We start from the raw sequence: 19,085 nt of genomic DNA, 5'->3' as shown, positions 1-19,085 counted from the left end.
TTGTATGGTGAATTCCCACGAAAAGTCGGTAACCTTATTTTAGGACCGGACTGCACGCCATGCCACAGCCTGAAAGGGGCAGCACCACCAGTTAAACAGACGGGTGCATTTTTTATCAGTTTAAACAGATATAATGAACATTTCTAAGTTACTGGTTCTAAACCTTTTCTTGAAGGCTGTTTTTCTCTGTGTGTACGTGTGTTATTGATATATTGCTTAATATAGCTATATTATTCAATTATTTGTTTAAATGAGTTTAAGATTTCCCCATTATTTGTTTCTTTGTGTTTTTCTCTGGTTTTAACAAAATGATGTAACATTTTGGAGCAAATATACAAAATAATAAACCAAAACTCGAAGATAAAATAGCAAATATCTCTACAGCTACAGTAAATTTTCCAGGAGAACTGACATAAGCTGGGATAAATGTGAGCCAGACAGCACAGAATATGAGCATACTAAATGTGATGAACTTGGCTTCATTGAAGTTATCTGGGAGTTTCCGAGCAAGAAAAGCTAAAATAAAACACAAGATTGATAGCAGACCAGTATAACCCAGAACAGCCCAGAAACCAAGAGCTGAACCTAAGTTACATTCAAGGATGATCTTTTCTCTGTAATAGCTCAAATTCATATATGGGAAAGGGGGGGATATTGTTAACCAAATCACACATATAATCACCTGTATTAACGTTAAGGAAACGACACTCAGTCTCTGTTGAAAAGGCCCAAACCATTTCATGACATTACTTCCTGGAAGTGTAGCCTTGAAAGCCATTAAGACCACTATTGTTTTCCCCAAGACACAGGAGATACAGAGGACAAAAGTGATCCCAAATGCTGTGTGACGCAACATACAGGACCATTCAGTGGGTTGACCAATGAAAGTAAGTGAACAGAGAAAACACAGTGAGAGTGAGAAGAGCAACAGGAAGCTCAGCTCTGAATTGTTTGCTCTTACAATAGGTGTTTCTTTATGAAGATAAAAGAGAAAAGATACCATTGCTGTTAATAACACTCCAGTGAAGGAAAAAATACAAAGTACCATCCCCATGATTTCAGTATAGGAAAGGAATTCAACCATTTTTAAGACACATATGTCTTTGCTTTCATTCGACCAGTACTCCAAATCACAAGAGAAGCAATCACTAGAATCTGTGAAGAAAAACAAACAAACAATAAATAAATAAAAAAGAAGTAAAGAAAGAAAGAATGAAAGTGAATCATTAAGAACCTAGAACAACAGACAGTATCACTCATCACTTTATCACACCATGTCCTAGTTTACCCGTGCCATTACTGACTTCTCCCTCTGCACAAGCTATACAGTCATAACAGCAGACAGGTCGTCCTTTTTGCACAGCTTTCCTAGTGCCAGGGGGGCAGGTCTCACTGCACATGGACACAGGCAACTATAAGAAAATAAGATATCATATAAAACCTCAATTTATTATGATTTAATAGTTATTATTTGACAATCTGAAATGTTTAATTATTATTATTATTATTATTTTGAGGCTCTGCTTTTATATATTTGTATTTCAAATACGTTGTTAAAATTATTGTTTTGTACTTGGCTGTCTTTTTCACAATTCAAATATGTAATGTGACCTCAATAAATTGTTATTAATTAGTATTAACATACCTGTCCACTTTTCCCTGCCCATAACAGATTTTCCTGATTGACCTGAAGACGTTTCTCTAAAGGCATTGAGCTGTCATAGACACCCACATGCTTAAACTGCAGACCTCCATTCCCAGCAGGCTGCCAGTTCACCAGGTCATATCTCGCCACTGGATCACCACTTGCATCAAAGAAAATTTCTTCACCTGTTTTAACAGTGAATCTCACATCTCTCATATACTCCAAAACCTGGAAGGAAACAATATTTTAATTTCGATTAAATTATTATTAGTATTATTATTATTGTAGATTAAAGTTTTTTTCTTCTTCTTTTATTGTATATGCTCTAAATACCTTTTGTGGGGTAGGCCATTTTCCTTTGCTGCTGTTGGTGGAGGATTTGAAGTCTTTTAATATATTATGTAGTGTATGTGCAATAGTATACACTGCAGTGTACACTTTATTTGCTATCCGTAACTCTGAAACATCAGTATATTCATTTTGCAGCTCTGCCATATTCTCTGAACCAGTACACCCACCATTGCTGCGAATCCTGAAAGAACACTGAAATGCAGTCTCCCAGAATTCTTTTAAAAGTTTATTGTTTGGTTCTTGATCAGGGTGCACATTCACTAGGAACTCTCGCAGGCCCACAAGTTTGGCATTTGCTATAGCAAAACCCACTGCTCCAGAAAGGAAACTGTATTCCTTTGTTTCTGCAATAGTTCGAGAAGTGATCCAGGATTCACTGCCAACCCACTGTATCCCTGTGATGTTGTGCTGTGCAATTACATTCACAAGGGGGAAAAAATCTCTTAGTGCAACAAAAGCCAAGACCACCTTGGCAGTACCCTTCTTTATCACTTCTAGCGTCTTCAGAAACTGCTCTTGTGGATCAGTTCTTAATATGGTTTCTGAGTATTCAATACAAATCCCTACTTGTTTTGCAGCCTCCTCAAATGCTGCAATGCCATTATTACCGTAGTCACTGCGACTCCTTACTGTGCCAACCCAGGTCCAGCCAAAGTGCTTTACAAGCTGAGCCAGTGCTCTGCTTTGGTAATAATCACTGGGTATTGTTCTGAAGAATGATGCAAACCTTTTTCTGTTACTCAGGCATGCACATGTGGCAAAATGACTGATCTGCAAAAAAAAAAAGAAAAAAAAAGAAGAAATAATAATAATATTAACAATAATAATAATAATAATAATAATAATAAAGATAATTAATTACACAGTTTTTAATTTACTTAATACATGTAATGTTTTTTAAAAAATAATTTCTAATATCCAAAAAAGAAAAATTGTTACTAAATAGACCAAACAATCTAATAATAATAATAATAATAATAATAATAATAATAATTAACTACACAGTTTTTAATTTACTTAATACATATAATGTTTTAAAAAAATAATTTCTAATATCCAAAAAGGCAAAATTGTTACTAAATAGACTAAAACAATCTAAATAATTTAACATACTTGTTTTATACATTTACAACAATTGTTTTTAATTGGTTAAATATAACTTGAAGCACATATTTTGGTGCCTGCTTCAGTGGTTCATCATGCACTGATTTAACATGATATCAAGCAGCAGATAAAAGAGTTCTTACAACAGGCAAACTGAATGGACCAACTACAGAAGCCAAGGCTATGGTTGGAGAGGAGTTTGATTCTCCAACAATGGCATTAACAGCTGGTGGTCTAGAGCATGACGTGTCACTCAGAGTCTCTTCATATCCATTCATCAAAGCCATGCCTGAGAATATAGCCTGAGCTATTGAGCCACAGGAATCATATATCTTATAGCCCAAAGAAACACCAGGCAATAACTGTGTGCTGTTATTAATCTCCTCAATGGCAAAAATCAGTGTCTGTGCAAATTTAAACTCACGCAAACTGAAGCTGTGAAAATAAAACATTAGTTTTATTCCTTTAACATTTTTTATTACATCATCAAAGAGTCATGTTCAGTAATTTATATCATCATACAAACCTGGTGCATGTTGTTGGCTCTGGTTTGGAAGTGAAAGGATGCATCTTTAGCAGAGCACTAATGTGGATTGAGAATATCGCCCCAATGTTAATGTCTCTTTCTGTAGATAGTAGAGGAAGAGCGGGCTGACTAAGCAGTCTGCAGAGTTGTGCTGAATAGACGCCATACACCACCAGCAACAGTAGCGGCACAGTACTCTTTGTCATTGCCAATCTGTATGAAGCGTAAGAACCTTTGAGGAAGAACAGGGATAGTGCTGCCTTTTATTGTCTTTAAATGTCCTTTGGGGTTGGCATTATGAATCTTTCGTGCTAGATTTTTACATTTATTTGTCATTATGGAAGAAACAATAGTGAAGTAAGATATTTAGCTGATCTATATTTGATGGCTTTGACTACTATGTACTGATACAATAAAATAAAAAAATAAAAAATAATCATAATAATATTGCAATAATAAAAAATAAAAAAAACGCTGCTACTGAGGTGGGATACGGGCATGGTTAGGGATACGGTATGGGTAGGTTTCAATGGTGGGTTAAAGGGATAGTTCACTTTCAAATTACATTTTGGTATGTTTTAGCTTACCTCTAGGGCATCCAAGATAAAGGTGTCTTTGTTTCTGCAGTAATTAAATTTTTTTATATTTTTAGGTCAAACGGTTCTTGTCTGTGACCCAGGTAATGCAGGTCTGTGGTCACCATCTCTATCGTATAGATTTTATTCATATAGATTTTAAAATATTGCTTATTACTTATAAAGCCCTGAATGGTTTTGCACCTCAGTATTTGAATGAGATCCTTTTACATTATAATCCTCTACGTATGCTACGTTCTCAAAACTCAGGCAATTTGATAATACCTAGAATATCAAAATCAACTGCGGGCGGCAGATCCTTTTCCTATCTGGCGCCTAAACCCTGGAATAACCTACGTAACATTGTTCGGGAGGCAGACACACTCTTGCAGTTTAAATCTAGATTAAAGACACATCTCTTTAACCTGGCTTACACATAACATACTAATATGCTTTTAATATCCAAATTTGTTAAAGGATTTTTAGGCTGCAATTAATTAGGTAAACTGGAACCGGAAACACTTCACATAACACTCTATGTACTTGCTACATCATTAGAATGGCATCTACGCTAATATTTGGCTGTTTCTCTCTTATTCCGAGGTCACCGTAGCCACCAGATACAGTCTGTATCCAGATCAGAGGGTCACTGCAGTCGCCCGGATCCAGTACGTATCCAGACCAGATGGTGGATCAGCACCTAGAAAGGACCTCTACTGCCCTGAAAGACAGCGGAGACCAGGACAACTAGAGCCCCAGATACAGATCCCCTGTAAAGACCTTGTCTCAGAGGACCACCAGGACAAGACCACAGGAAACAGATGATTCTTCTGCACAATCTGACTTTGCTGCAGCCTGGAATTGAACTACTGGTTTCGTCTGGTCAGAGGAGAACTGGCCCCGAAACTGAGCCTGGTTTCTCCCAAGGTTTTTCTCTCCATTCTGTCACCGATGGAGTTTCGGTTCCTTGCCGCTGTCACCTCTGGCTTGCTTAGTTGGGGTCACTTCATCTACAGCGATATCCTTGACTTGATTGCAAATAAATGCACAGACACTATTTAACTGAACAGAGATGACATCACTGAATTCAATAATGAACTGCCTTTAACTATCATTTTGGCATTGGCATTCTTTCATCTACGTCGTATCGCTCAGCTGTGTCCCTTTATCAGTATCTCAGATGCTGAAACTGTCATCCATGCATTTGTCACCTCACGTCTTGATTACTGCAATGCACTTTTCATTGGCCTACCAGCTAGCTCCATTTCCAAATTACAATACATTCAAAACTCTGCTGCCAGACTACTCAACCACACCAAGCGTTCTGCACATATTTCCCCAATTCTGCATGATCTTCACTGGCTTCCTGTGGCTTACCGTATTAAATTCAAAATTCTCCTTCTCGCTTTTAAGTCTCTTAATGGCCTTTCTCCCCCCTACCTCTGTAACCTGCTTCTCCCTTACACCCCAACTCGCTCTTTACGATCCGCTGATTCCAGCCTTCTCGTTGTCCCTCGGCATCACCTTGCTTCAATGGGGGGCAGATCATTCAGTGTTGTTGCGCCCAAAATGTGGAACTCTCTCCCCCCATCACTCCGTTTTGTTAACACTATCTCTGAATTCAACTCCATGCTCAAAACACACCTATTTTCTGAATGTTATAGGTCTTAGTGTGTTTTTTATTTATTTTCATTTTTTTTCCTCTCTCTCTGCTGGTTGCTGCCCCATCTACCCAATTCTCACTTACTGTACTTGCACTCTCATTTGCCTATTGTTGTTCTGTCTGCTCTCTTTGTCAATTGCCTTTATTGTTGTTTGTTTATTGTAACGTGTCCTTGAGCTCTGGAAAGGCGCTATATAAATAAAACTTATTATTATTATTATTATTATTATTATTATTTTGCATTATTGACACACTGTATTTCTAATGAATGTTGTTCAGTTGCTTTGACGCAATATATTTTGTTTAAAGCGCTATATAAATAAAGGTGACTTTACTTGACTTGACCATCTGAAAGAGCATGCACAGATAAATCCAAATTAAACAGTTCCCCATAGTAAGTACACATTGATGACCTAAGACAAAAAATTAGCAATTTGTGTGAGAAAACGAACTGTATTTATATAGTTTTTAACTCTTATACACAACCACATCCAAGTGATCTGAGGGCACTCACGCTTCCTGGTGTGTGACGTGTGCAAGCGTTCTGGCTTAATCTTGTAATACCAAGCTTTACAGCAAATACGTTTATTCTCTCTGTTATATGAAGAGTTTGGTTCCAAAATGTGATAAGCGCTATTTAAAAAAAAATAATAATAATAATAAAATTGAGTTTCAGCCAAAATCAGCATAATTTCTGTTCAGTATTAAAAAGTAATTTTTGTATTTTACGCAAAATGCAATATTCGCAGAATTATTAGGTCAAGCTTTCTCCCTTTTTTGCCAAACCGTGACAAGTGCCAATCTCCCTTTTTCGCAGAATGCAATATATCTGCTTAACCAATCACAGAACACCATTCCACACACTTTAGTCAAGTCAAGTCAAGTAACCTTTATTTATATAGCGCTTTAAACAAAATACATTGCGTCAAAGCAACTGAACAACATTCATTAGGAAAACAGTGTGTCAATAATGCAAAATGATAGTTAAAATTCAGTTGAATTCATTGAATTCAGTGATGTCATCTCTGTTCAGTTAAATAGTGTCTGTGCATTTATTTGCAATCAAGTCAACAATATCGCTGATGTGTAGAAGTGACCCCAACTAAGCAAGCCAGAGGTGACACCGGCAAGGAACCGAAACTCCATCGGTGACAGAATGGAGAAAAAACCTTGGGAGAAACCAGGCTCAGTAGGGGGGCCAGTTCTTCTCTGACCAGACGAAATCAGTAGTTCAATTCCAGGCTGCAGCAAAGTCAGATTGTGCAGAAGAATCATCTGTTTCCTGTGGTCTTGTCCTGGTGGTCCTCTGAGACAAGGTCTTTACAGGGGATCTGTATCGGGGCCTCTAGTTGTCCTGGTCTCCGCTTTCTTTCAGGGCAGTAGAGGTCCTTTCTTGGTGCTGATCCACCATCTGGTCTGGAAACGTACTGGATCCAGGTGACTGCAGTGACCCTCTGATCTGGATACAGACTGGATCTGGTGGCTAAGGTGACCTCGGAATAAGAGAGAAACAGACAAATATTAGCGTAGATGCCATTCTTCTAATGATGTAGCAAATAGATAGGGTGTTATGGGAAGTGTTTCCGGTTCCGGTTTACCTAATTAATGCAGCCTAAAAATATTTTAACGGATTTGGATATTAAAAGCATATTAGTATGTTATGTGTAAGCCAGGTTAAAGAGATGGGTCTTTAATCTAGATTTAAACTGCAAGAGTGTGTCTGCCTCCCAAACAATGTTAGGTAGGTTATTCCAGAGTTTAGGCGCCATATAGGAAAAGGATCTGCCGCCCGCAGTTGATTCTAGGTATTAACAAATTGCCTGAGTTTTGAGAACGTAGCGGACGTAGAGGATTATAATGTAAAAGGAGCTCATTCAAATACTGAGGTGTTAAACCATTCAGGGCTTTATAAATAATAAGCAATATTTTAAAATCTATACGATGTTTGATAGGGAGCCAGTGCAGTGTTGACAGGACCGGGCTAATATGGTCATACTTCCTGGTTCTAGTAAGAACTCTTGCTGATGCATTTTGGACTAGCTGTAGTTTGTTTGCTAAGCATGCAGAACAACCACCCAATAGAGCATTACAATAATCTAACCTTGAGGTCATAAATACATGGATTAACATTTCTGCATTTGACATTGAGAGCATAGGCCGTAATTTAGATATATTTTTGAGATGGAAAAATGCAGTTTTACAAATGCTAGAAACGTGGCTTTCTAAGGAAAGATTGCGATCAAATAGCACACCTAGGTTCCTAACTGATGACAAAGAATTGACAGAGCAACCATCAAGTCTTAGACAGTGTTCTAGGTTATTACAAGCAGAGTTTTTAGGTCCTATGTTTCTCTGTTTTTTTTTTTTTCAGAATTTAGCAGTAAGAAATTACTCATCATCCAGTTTTTTATATAGGCTATGCATTCCATTAGTTTTTCAAATTGGTGTGTTTCAACCGGGTTGCGAAAAAATATAGAGCAGAGTATCATCAGCATAACAGTGAAAGCTAACACCATGTTTCCTGATGATATCTCCCAAGGGTAACATATAAAGCGTGAAGAGTAGCGGCCCTAGTACTGAGCCTTGAGGTACTCCATACTGCACTTGTGATCGATATGATACATCTTCATTCATTGCTATGAACTGATGGCGGTCATATAAGTACGATTTAAACCATGCTAATGCACTTCCAATAATTCCAACAAAGTGTTCTATGTCTATGTCTAAGTCTATGCAAAGAATGTTGTGGTCAATTGTGTCAAACACAGCACTAAGATGCAATAAAACTAATTGAGAGATACACCAACGATCAGATGATAAGAGCAGATCATTTGTAACTCTAAGGAGAGCAGTCTCAGTACTATGATATGGTCTAAATCCTGACTGGAAATCCTCACAGATACCATTTTTCACTTTTCTAGTATCTTGGAGAGAAAAGGGAGATTCGAGATTGGTCTATAATTAACTAGTTCTTGGGGTCAAGTTGTCGTTTTTTGATGAGAGGCTTATTACAGCCAGTTTGAAGGTTTTGGGGACATATCCTAATGACAATGAGGAATTAATAATAGACAGAAGAGGATCTATGACTTCTGGAAGCACATCTTTTAGGAGCTTAGATGGTATAGGGCAGGGATAGGCAACTCCGGTTCTGGAGGACCACTATCCTGCAGAGTTTAGCTTCAGCCCTCATAAAAACTCACCTGCCTGTATCTATCTAGTAATCCCCAAAACACTGATTGCCTTGTTCAGGTGTTTTTAATTAGGGTTGGAGCTAAACTCTTCAGGACAGTGGCCCTCCAGGACCGAAGTTGCCTATCCCTGGTATAGGGTCTAACACATGTTGTTGGTTTAGATGATTTAACAAGTTTATTCAATTCTTCCTCTCTTATAATAGAGACTGAGTGAAACTGTTTCTCAGGGGGTCTATAGTACACTGTCTGATGCAATACTGTAGCTGAGGTCTGAATGTTTGCAATTTTATCTCTAATAGTATCAATTTTAGAAGTAAAGTAGTTCATAAAGTCATTACTGCTGTGGTTTTGGGAAATGTCAACACTTGTTGAGGCTTTATTTTTTCGTTAATTTAGCCACTGAATTGAATAAATACCTGGGGTTATGTTTGTTTTCTTATAAAAGAGAACAAAAGTAATCGGATCTAGCAGTTTTTAATGCTTTTCTGTAGGATAGGTTACTTTCCTGCCAAGCAATACAAAATACCTCTAGTTTTGTTTTCCTCCAGCTGCGCTCCATTTTTCGGGCTGCTCTCTTTAGGGTGCGAGTATGCTCATTATACCATGGTGTCAAACTGCTTTCCTTAACCTTCCTTAAGCGTAAAGGAGCAACTGTATTTAAAGTGCTAGAAAAGAGAGAGTCCATAAATTCTGTTAAATCATCAAGTTGTTCTGAGGTTTTGGATATGATAAGGAATTTGAAAGAAAGCTTAAAAAGGCTGATCGAAAGCTTAAAAATGCTGATCCCAAAGCATCTTTTTCATTATCAAAATGGATATTAAAATCACCAACTATTAAAACTTTATCTGCAGCCAGAACTAACTCAGATGTAAAATCACCAAACTCTTTAATAAAGTCTGTATGGTGCCCTGGTGGCCTGTATTCAGTAGCCAGTACAAACATAACGGGATTTATCATTAACATTTGTTTCTCGGGATAATGTTATATGAAGCACCATTACTTCAAACGAGTCATACTTGAAGCCTGCCTTCTGAGAAATACTGAAAACGTTGTTATAAATTGAAGCAATACCTCCCCCTTTGCCTTTTAGACGCGGCTCATGTTTATAACAGTAATCTTGGGGGGTGGACTCATTTAAAATAATGTAATCATCAGGTTTTAGCCAGGTTTCTGTCAAACAGAGCACATCTATATTATGATCAGTGATCATATTATTTACAAAAGTGTTTTTGTAGAAAGGAATCTGCCAATAAGCCAAGATTTATAATTTTTTGTCATCTGTATTTGTTTTTTTATTTGTTGAACCTCAATTAAATGTTAAATAGGTGAAAGAGTCTCTGTGTGCTGATAATTTACTGACCTCTGTGACGTGAGGCAGCTTGCAGACTGTCGGTTTAGCCAGTCTGTCTGCTTCCTGACCTGGGCCCCAGTTAGTCAAGTATAAACACTAAGACTTTTTGCCATATTTCTAGAGAGAAGAGTGGTGCCACCCCAGGAGGGATGAAGACCATCTCTTTTCAACAAGTCAGGTCTGCCCCAAAAGCTCATCCAATTGTCTATGAAACCGATGTTATTCTGTGGGCACACTTAGACATCCAGCCATTGAGTGATGACAATCTGCTATGCATTTCGACACCACGGTAAACAGGGAGGGGACCAGAGCATATTACAGTGTCTGACATCATGCTTGCAAGTTCACACACCTCTTTAATGTTATTTTTAGTGATCTCCGACTGGCGAAGTCGAACATCATTAGTGCCGGCATGAATAACAATCTTACTGTATTTACGTTAAGCATTAGCCAGCACTTTTAAATTTGCCAAGATGTCAGGCGCTCTGGCTCCTGGTAAACATTTGACTATGGTGGCTGGTGTCTCTATATCCACGTTCCATACAATAGAACAGACATGGGGACTTGTGACTTGGTGACTTGGACTCGAGTCGACTCGAGTCGCTATTTTTAGGACTTGAGACTTGACTCGGACTTGGAAGTTAAAGACTCGTGTCAGCCTGAGAGGTACCGAGGGTCATCGCTTTTGTCTTCAATAGTTCGCGCCTAAAAACGCGTGGAAAACGCTAGTCGCGCCGCTTTCTCCTTCTTTCCAAAGCGCTCGGGCAGAAGTGCTCCTGGGGCGTCTGTCGTTGCTAAGCATCCATGACACGCTCTCTCTCAATGAAAACGCGGAAAGTTCAGCAAAGGATAAATGGATTTGCATCACTAAAAATCGCTCGCAGTAGCTCTGCTACTAAATTCATTTCAAAATGGCAATCCATATACAGCTATGAACAGCTGTTCCTTCATCTTAGCTGAGCTTTCAACGTTGATACGAGAAAGGATGAAGCTGATTGGTTAGTTATTGTCACATGACCTGCGGTGCGCTTGCGGCATTCTGAAAAGTTTAGATGTTGAGCGCGTTGCTTCCATTATGAGCGCGCATACCGCGCACCTACATTGGAAATAACGAACTTGCGCGCACAGAAGAAGTGATGTGAACAGCCCCTAATGATCCGCTAGCAGGCCGTCAAAAAAACGCATTCCAGGGGCGGCGCTAGGGTTGGGCTAAGGGGGCATAAGCCCCGAATATTTTGTTACCTTGTCTTTCTCATAGAGCAAAACAATTAATCAGAAAAACAAATGTAGCTGCCGCGATTACCCAATCATGACAAGTGCATATTACATACATATATATAAATATATATATATATATATATATATATATATATATATATATATATATATATATATATATATATATATATATACATATATATATATATATATATATACATATGTATATACATATATATATACATATATATATATATACATATATATATATACATATATATATACATATATATATATATATACATATATACATATATATACATATATATACATATATATATATATATATACATATATATATATATATATATATATATATATATATATATATATATATACATATATATATATATATATATATATATATATACATATATATATATATATATATACATATATATACATATATATATATATATATATACATACACATATATATATATATATATATATATATATATATATATATATATATATATATATATATACAGTACAGAATATAAATATGACGTATTTTCAGTTGTTTCATACTTTTTTGTTATGTACAGTACAGACCAAAAGTTTGGACACACCTTCTCATTCAAAGAGTTTTCTTTATTTTCATGACTATTGACTATTGTAGAGTCACACTGAAGGCATCAAGGGCTATTTGAGCAAGAAGGAGAGTGATGGGGTGCTGCGCAAGATGACCTGGCCTCCACAGTGACCAGACCTGAACCTAATCCAGATGGTTTAGGGGTGAGCTGGACCGCACACAGAAGGCAAAAGGGCCAACAAGTGCTAAGCATCTCTCGGGGAACTCCTTCAAGACTGTTGGAAGACCATTTCAGGTGACTACCTCTTGAAGCTCATCAAGAGAATGCCAAGAGTGTGCAAAGCAGTAATCAAAGCAAAAAGTGGCTACTTTGAAGAACCAAGAATATTACATATTTTCGGTTGTTTCACACCTTATGTATATAATTCCATATATAATTCCACATGTGTTAATTCATAGTTTTGATGCCTTCAGTGTGAATCTACAATTTTCATAGTCATGAAAATAAAGAAAACTCTGAATGAGAAGGTGTGTCCAAACTTTTGGTCTGTACTGTACATAACAAAAAAGTATGAAACAACTGAAAATACGTCATATTTATATTCTATACTCTGAGAGAGAGAGAGAGAGAGAGAGAGTGTGTGTGTGTGTGTGAGAGAGAGAGAGAGAGAGAGAGAGAGAGAGAGAGAGAGAGGAGAAATGTAACAGTTTAATGTTGTATGTAAACTGTGTTTGAGAGAGAGAGAGAGAGAGAGAGAGAGGTGTTCAGAGAGGAGTCTGTTGGATGTTTAGTTTTATGGACTCAATGTTGAAAATGTAAAACATTTCAAACACTGTTGGCAGAAGTGAAAAATAAATAATTTTAGAAAGTTACAATTTTGTTTGATTCCATGATGTATTTTACTGAACATGAGTATTTACAATGCAAATCCAAATTATTTTAATTTACTGACAGTTACTTATATCTTGTCTTTTAACTTTATTAAGATCAGATTCTGCAGGTAAAATAACAATATTAAGGTGACTTGACTTGGACTTGACTTGACATAGCTTGTGACTTGACTTGACTTGACTTGCCCAAGAAAAAAATACTTGGGACTTACTTGAGACTTGAAGGTTAAGACTTGAGACTTACTTGAGACTTGCACATGTGTGACTTGGTCCCATCTCTGCAATAGAATCACCAATAACAAGAGCACTTTCATCAGGTTTCTCAGTGGGTGCTTCACTGAGTGGGGAGAACCTGTTTAATGTTCTGATCGGAACAGAAGAGCAGTGTTTTGAGCAAAGACTACGCTGCCTCACTGGCACCCAGTTGCCCTGCTGCAGGGGCTCTGTTGCCGGAACCGAACAATGTACAGGAATCCCTGAGCTAGACCCATCCAAAGCCTTATCTAGAGCCCTAACATTCTTACTGTCCTCAATTAAAGTTTGGATGCGTTTCTCTAATTCTGAAATCTTCTCTGTCAGCCTAACTATTTCCCTGCATTTATCACATGTGAATCCCTCATCTGCGACAGAGATAGATAAACTGTACATGTGGCAAGAGGTGCAAATAACAATATCAGGAGAAGCCATTACTCACCGTGCTTGATGAAATATTCTTACTAAGGTTGTTTGATGAACTTGTAAAAAACTGGAGCGAGAGAGAGGAGAGGAGAAAAGAAAACAGCGATAGGTTCGAATAAAAACGCTAATGACAAGCTAACGAGTGCTAGCGCTTTGCAGGTGTACTGCACTCACGGATATAAAATAAAAGTGAACAATCAAAATTAATCTTATAAAATTTATCGATAATATCAGAAATAGGGTCTGAATTTAGTTATATTTTATCACTTTAAAAAACAGAGTGATAGTAAGATAAAGATTCTAGAGAATTCTAGAGAAAAAAAAAACAGCTACACGGAGCTACGATTAGCTACAGAAGGCAAACAGGAAGTAGAGAAAACACTGTCCAACTTTAGACAATAGTGGCGGCACTTTGAATACACTCCGCATCTTAGTTTTATTCCTCTACTTTGTACTTTGTGATCAGTAAACAAGGGCTGCAAGTTAAATTGGATGTGATTGTCATGCACATCTAGTCAGTAAAGCCAGTTCTGTGATTAATAGTACCGGTACCCTTACGAAAAATAACCATGGTTTTATTATAGTAAAACTGTAGTAACCCGTGGTTTTTTGGCGTATTGACTACCATTTGTATAACCACAGATTTACTACAAATACCATGGTTATACTATGGTTAATTTAGCAAAACCATGGTTAATTTGTGGTTACCATGGATTAACTATAGTAACCATGGTTTTTTTGGTTTTATTTGTAGTAAAACCATGGTTAATTTTCGTAAGGGTAAATCTCCATCACAGGCTTTTAGATGGCGCGACATTAAATACACAGAGCATTAGATCAGTGACAAGCTACCTTATATCACATTCGATAATGAACATGATATCACATAGCTTATCAGTGTTAGTAATTTATTAATTACATTTATGTTTTTGTTAATACAGCACATAGCACTAGTCAACTAAATGAATATAGTATGGCAAAGATGAATGCACTTTTGGAAGTTAAATGTAAGGGAAATTTCGGTGGTCTAATGTGATATTGTTAATTTTCTTGTTCATGATGAAATTGTATTTTATTGCTGTTATTAATTTATAGCATTAAAAAGATGACCCGTTGAATTCATTTTGGAAGCATTGATTGATGAATGTGCCTGTATATACAGTAGATAGCCAGCCTTTCTGCGGCTTACCACCGCGGCAGTACCGCGGTGGTCACTGTAATTCAGTCGCATGTTAAAATCATTCACGAAACTACCGCCAGGTGGTGCAAAGGGACGGATTGAGAAATGAATGTAATTGTAAAATGAGATAAAAGAAGGAAGTAAAACAACAATAACATTATGATATAACATTGTAACATTTAAAAAAAAAAAAAAACGTTTTTTTTTACAATTTGTATATATATATATATATATATATATACAAATATATACATATATATATACATATATAATATATATATAAGCTAAATGTTTTAATTTAATTTTCATTTCGATTCATTCTTGGTTTAAAAAAATCTTCAGGTTCCATATGCAGAGCGAAATGGGAACAGTCCAGCATTTAGTAATAATTAGTATTAACTCTGTTATTATTCTTGATTTTTCAAACTACCAGCATTTTTGAATTATGCCTTATGTGTGACCAAAAATTAAGTATTATTTGTTTCAGCTGTTTGATCGCTGGTGCCTCGCGCACATATTCACTGGAAACAGCAGTCATTCACCAGACATTCGGCGTGAGCACTTTGACATTTTGTTAATTATGATTTTTTTTTTCATCAATACTGAAACGCACACAGCCTATTTACCTCATGATTAATAGTTAAGCTTCAAATGGGCAACATCACAAATATGGAAACGTTTGATTTCTCCCGATTAAGAAAGCCCAAGCTTACCTTATGCTTAGCTTTAAATTATTATTATTATTATTATTATTATTATTATTATTATTATTTATTACTAAGCTTATATTATTATATACTGCAATTATATTTATCCACTAGAATTATATATTTAATTACAGCAAACGAAAATAGGTGATTGATCCGTTAAAATGAAACCTATACACGACTCATATATTTTTTTCCTCTGACAAACTTAATTAATTTTTTTAATGTGTTTAAAAAATTAAAAATAAAGAAGAACATTCAGTAAATGAAAATCGGTGATTAATCCGTTAAAATGTGTTACTCTTGGTTAACAGTAGGCTAATTATAATTATTTTACTTCAGAACAGAGCCTGGGACTAATCTATGTTATCCATGATTTTTCTTTTTTTTTTTTTTTTTTTCATTGCATCTGAAAATGACTTTGTTCATTACATTCACTTCACGCGATCTGGCGCAGATCAGCCTCCCGCAAAGCTCAGCTGTGGACGATTTAAAAATGTTTGATATAAAGCAGTGGTTGTCAACCCGCGGCCCGTCACGAATTCTAATGTGGCCTGCACCACATGCTGAAAAAAAAAAAAAAAAAAACTTTATCAGTTTGTACAATTTTATTGTTGATTGATTTATTTTTTTTATTTTTTTTTTTGCCCCGCAACTCACTTGAAGAAGTTCAGATAAATGGAAACACCATACACTATGTAACAATCCTTAATTGAAGAAATGTGGCAAAATATCTCAAGAGAGAACCTCATATTATTAAATTCAAAAGTGCTTTCCATATTTGGATCAAAATAGGCTACATTTGTGAACGCACATTTTCTGAAATGTTGCGTGTCAGGTCATGCAAGCCTGAATCTTAAACCCTCTGTCAAATTTTCTGCGTCCGCGAGTCCGCTATGGACCGTTAGGTAGGCGTGACGTAAAAATCTTCATTGGAGAGTGTGTGCTGAGGCTCTGCGCGGACAGGTGCGGCTGGTCAGTAGGCTTCAAAAACAAAATTGCACATGTGCAGGCAGAGTGAAGAAGCTCATTGCTACTCGAACCTGTGCAATCCGTCAATAAAAGAATATAAAGACAGCGATGTGCAATAATTCTGGGCAACTGCAGAGCTGGCCATCAGCCTGCGCATTCACAGTATAAATTGAAGAAGTCTGCGTCCGCGCTGGCCGTGTACGCGTCCGGATTGCTCATGCAGAAAGTATAACACAGGCATTACAATCGCAACTTCTTTGTGTTACCCTTTCAAGCTGAATCTCACAAAATTGGTCAGCTCCCGACAGCAGAGATGGGACCAAGTCACACATGTGCAAGTCTCAAGTAAGTCCCAAGTATTTTTTTCTTGTGCAAGTCAAGTCAAGTCAAGTCACAAGCTATGTCAAGTCAAGTCCAAGTCAAGTCACCTTATTATTGTAATTTTACCTGCAGAATCTGATCTTAATAAAGTTAAAAGACAAGATATAAGTAACTGTCAGTAAATTAAAATAATTTGGATTTGCATTGTAAATACTCATGTTCAGTAAAATACATCATGGAATCAAACACAATTGTAACTTCATAAAATTATTTATTTTTAACTTCTGCCAACAGTGTTTGAAATGTTTTACATTTTCAACATTGAGTCCATTAAACAAATAACAGCTAAACATCCAACAGACTAGAGCTGTAATCGGGCCTTATAAATTAGGCCCGACAGGACCCGAGCCCGACAGGTTTAGGCCCGGGCCCGACAAGTAGGCTACATTTTGATTGACAGCTTTTTTAAAGCCCGAACCTGTTTACAGCCCGACATTATTCAAATGTGCGCACGCACACAGCTCTTTTGCCTTTTGTCAACAATGAGTAATTTATTCATGTTTTAACATAATTTACTCATAACTAACGTAGACTAGACCACTTGGAAGTTGGAATAAAGAAATAAAATAAGTCCTCTGTGACATCGTAACATCTCAGCATTCTAGACATAGGCTCAATTAACCTATAAATAGACCAACGCACCAATAAAAACGAGTCATTTAAAAAATTAAAAATTTAATTAAGATAAATTTTAAATTAAGATGGGTATTTGGCAATAACGAAATTAAGATTAAGGCTCCGCCGGATTTGCTTTATTTAATAAAAGAATAATGCCAACATTAGCGTAAATACTCTGTCAACATTATGCATTTAAGACTCGATGAATATTTAGTTATCATTTGAAAAACCTTTACTTAATAAAATTATTGAATCCACTGTAGATGTCTTCATCGCGTTCCTGCGCTCACTGATGGTGCGTCATTATTCACTCATTATTCTCATTATAAACATGGTCAAAACTTTTCCACACCTCAGAGTTTGCTTTAGTTGCTGGTGCAACCAAAACGTAATCACCAGAGGAAAGCCTTGTAACAGATATGCAGGTCAGCGATTCATGGGTTAAATTCTGTTTTATAAATTCAGACTGTTGGTACTAAATGCCAGCCTGGCTGGACTTAAACTATTTACGATGCCCATGCGAGCTTCAAAGAAGAAACGAAAACCCCCAACCCAAGTTCTTCCAACACTGGAGACAAAGGAACTTTTCGTATAAGTTCCTTACTTTCATTTTATTATTAATATGTATTTTAATTATGTTTATGGATTGCATAAAATGGTTAATCCTTGTTATGTGAAGAGTATAAGTTGCAAGCTTATACTTTAGGAAATGTCTTTCCTCACTTTAACTTCCTCAAAGAGAGCCATGCTTCTGCAACCCCCACTTTTGCAGGTCGTAAAGTTTACGACCACACAGGACAGGAGAGAAGCCAAGTCACTGGCTTCTTTTGAACAATGCATTCTATGGAATGTATTCATTAACTTTCTGTTTTCATGTTTTATAAATGTATTACGTATTCCCTTTTGGTACATTTAGATGTTTCCCAACATCTGCAGTGTTATCATGTGTTAAACAAATCTTTAAATGTGTAATTCGATCTAAAAATTAGATCTTTGGTCATATATATATTATGTCTAGTCTTGTTCTAATCGTCATGCTTTGACAGACCCATTTATCTAGAGCAAAGTAATGAAAAATGTATTTAATCTGGAATAATGAACTTGCTTTAATATTCCTGATGAAATCGGACAGGCCCTAAATCATCAGGGGTTTGTCTCAACCGAGACAAAGGAACTTTCCCTCCGCTTCAGATCGCGGACATTCATTGGATGCTCCCTCGAAAATGGGCGTGAACTATTTCAAGCTATAAGAATTGACCAAACAAGGTCCACCCTTCTCTCTTTTTGCTCTTCTTCCCGTTCTCCGTTCTCGGACACGTCGCTCCGCGCGGCCTCGGGCCGCGCTTGGTTCTCCTCCCCCCTCAGCACACGGACTGAGGAGAGGAAAGCCATTTTCATGGCTCATTCGGAAACTTTCCTTTTCGTTTCGTTCTTTTCTT

At 36.8% G+C, this 19,085-nt stretch overlaps 1 protein-coding gene across 1 annotated transcript; it reads right to left on the bottom strand.

The window, feature by feature from the left end:
* Positions 1–256: 256 nt before the first annotated feature.
* LOC127977493 (extracellular calcium-sensing receptor-like) lies at positions 257–13,424 on the bottom strand. The gene is made up of 9 exons (XM_052582379.1): positions 13,411–13,424; positions 5,278–5,299; positions 4,214–4,247; positions 3,627–3,858; positions 3,244–3,535; positions 1,979–2,767; positions 1,646–1,873; positions 1,289–1,412; positions 257–1,155 (listed from the first exon to the last, which is right to left on the bottom strand). The coding sequence occupies exons 1-9, from the start codon at positions 13,422–13,424 to the stop codon at positions 257–259; spliced, it is 2,634 nt and encodes an 877-aa protein (XP_052438339.1).
* Between the last annotated feature and the right edge of the window lie 5,661 nt (positions 13,425–19,085).

This window comes from Carassius gibelio, chromosome B18 (assembly GCF_023724105.1).
Source record: "Carassius gibelio isolate Cgi1373 ecotype wild population from Czech Republic chromosome B18, carGib1.2-hapl.c, whole genome shotgun sequence".
Classification (NCBI taxonomy): Eukaryota; Metazoa; Chordata; class Actinopteri; order Cypriniformes; family Cyprinidae; genus Carassius; species Carassius gibelio.
Note: the sequence above shows the minus strand (reverse complement) of the source record. Positions and strands in the feature narration are given on the sequence as shown.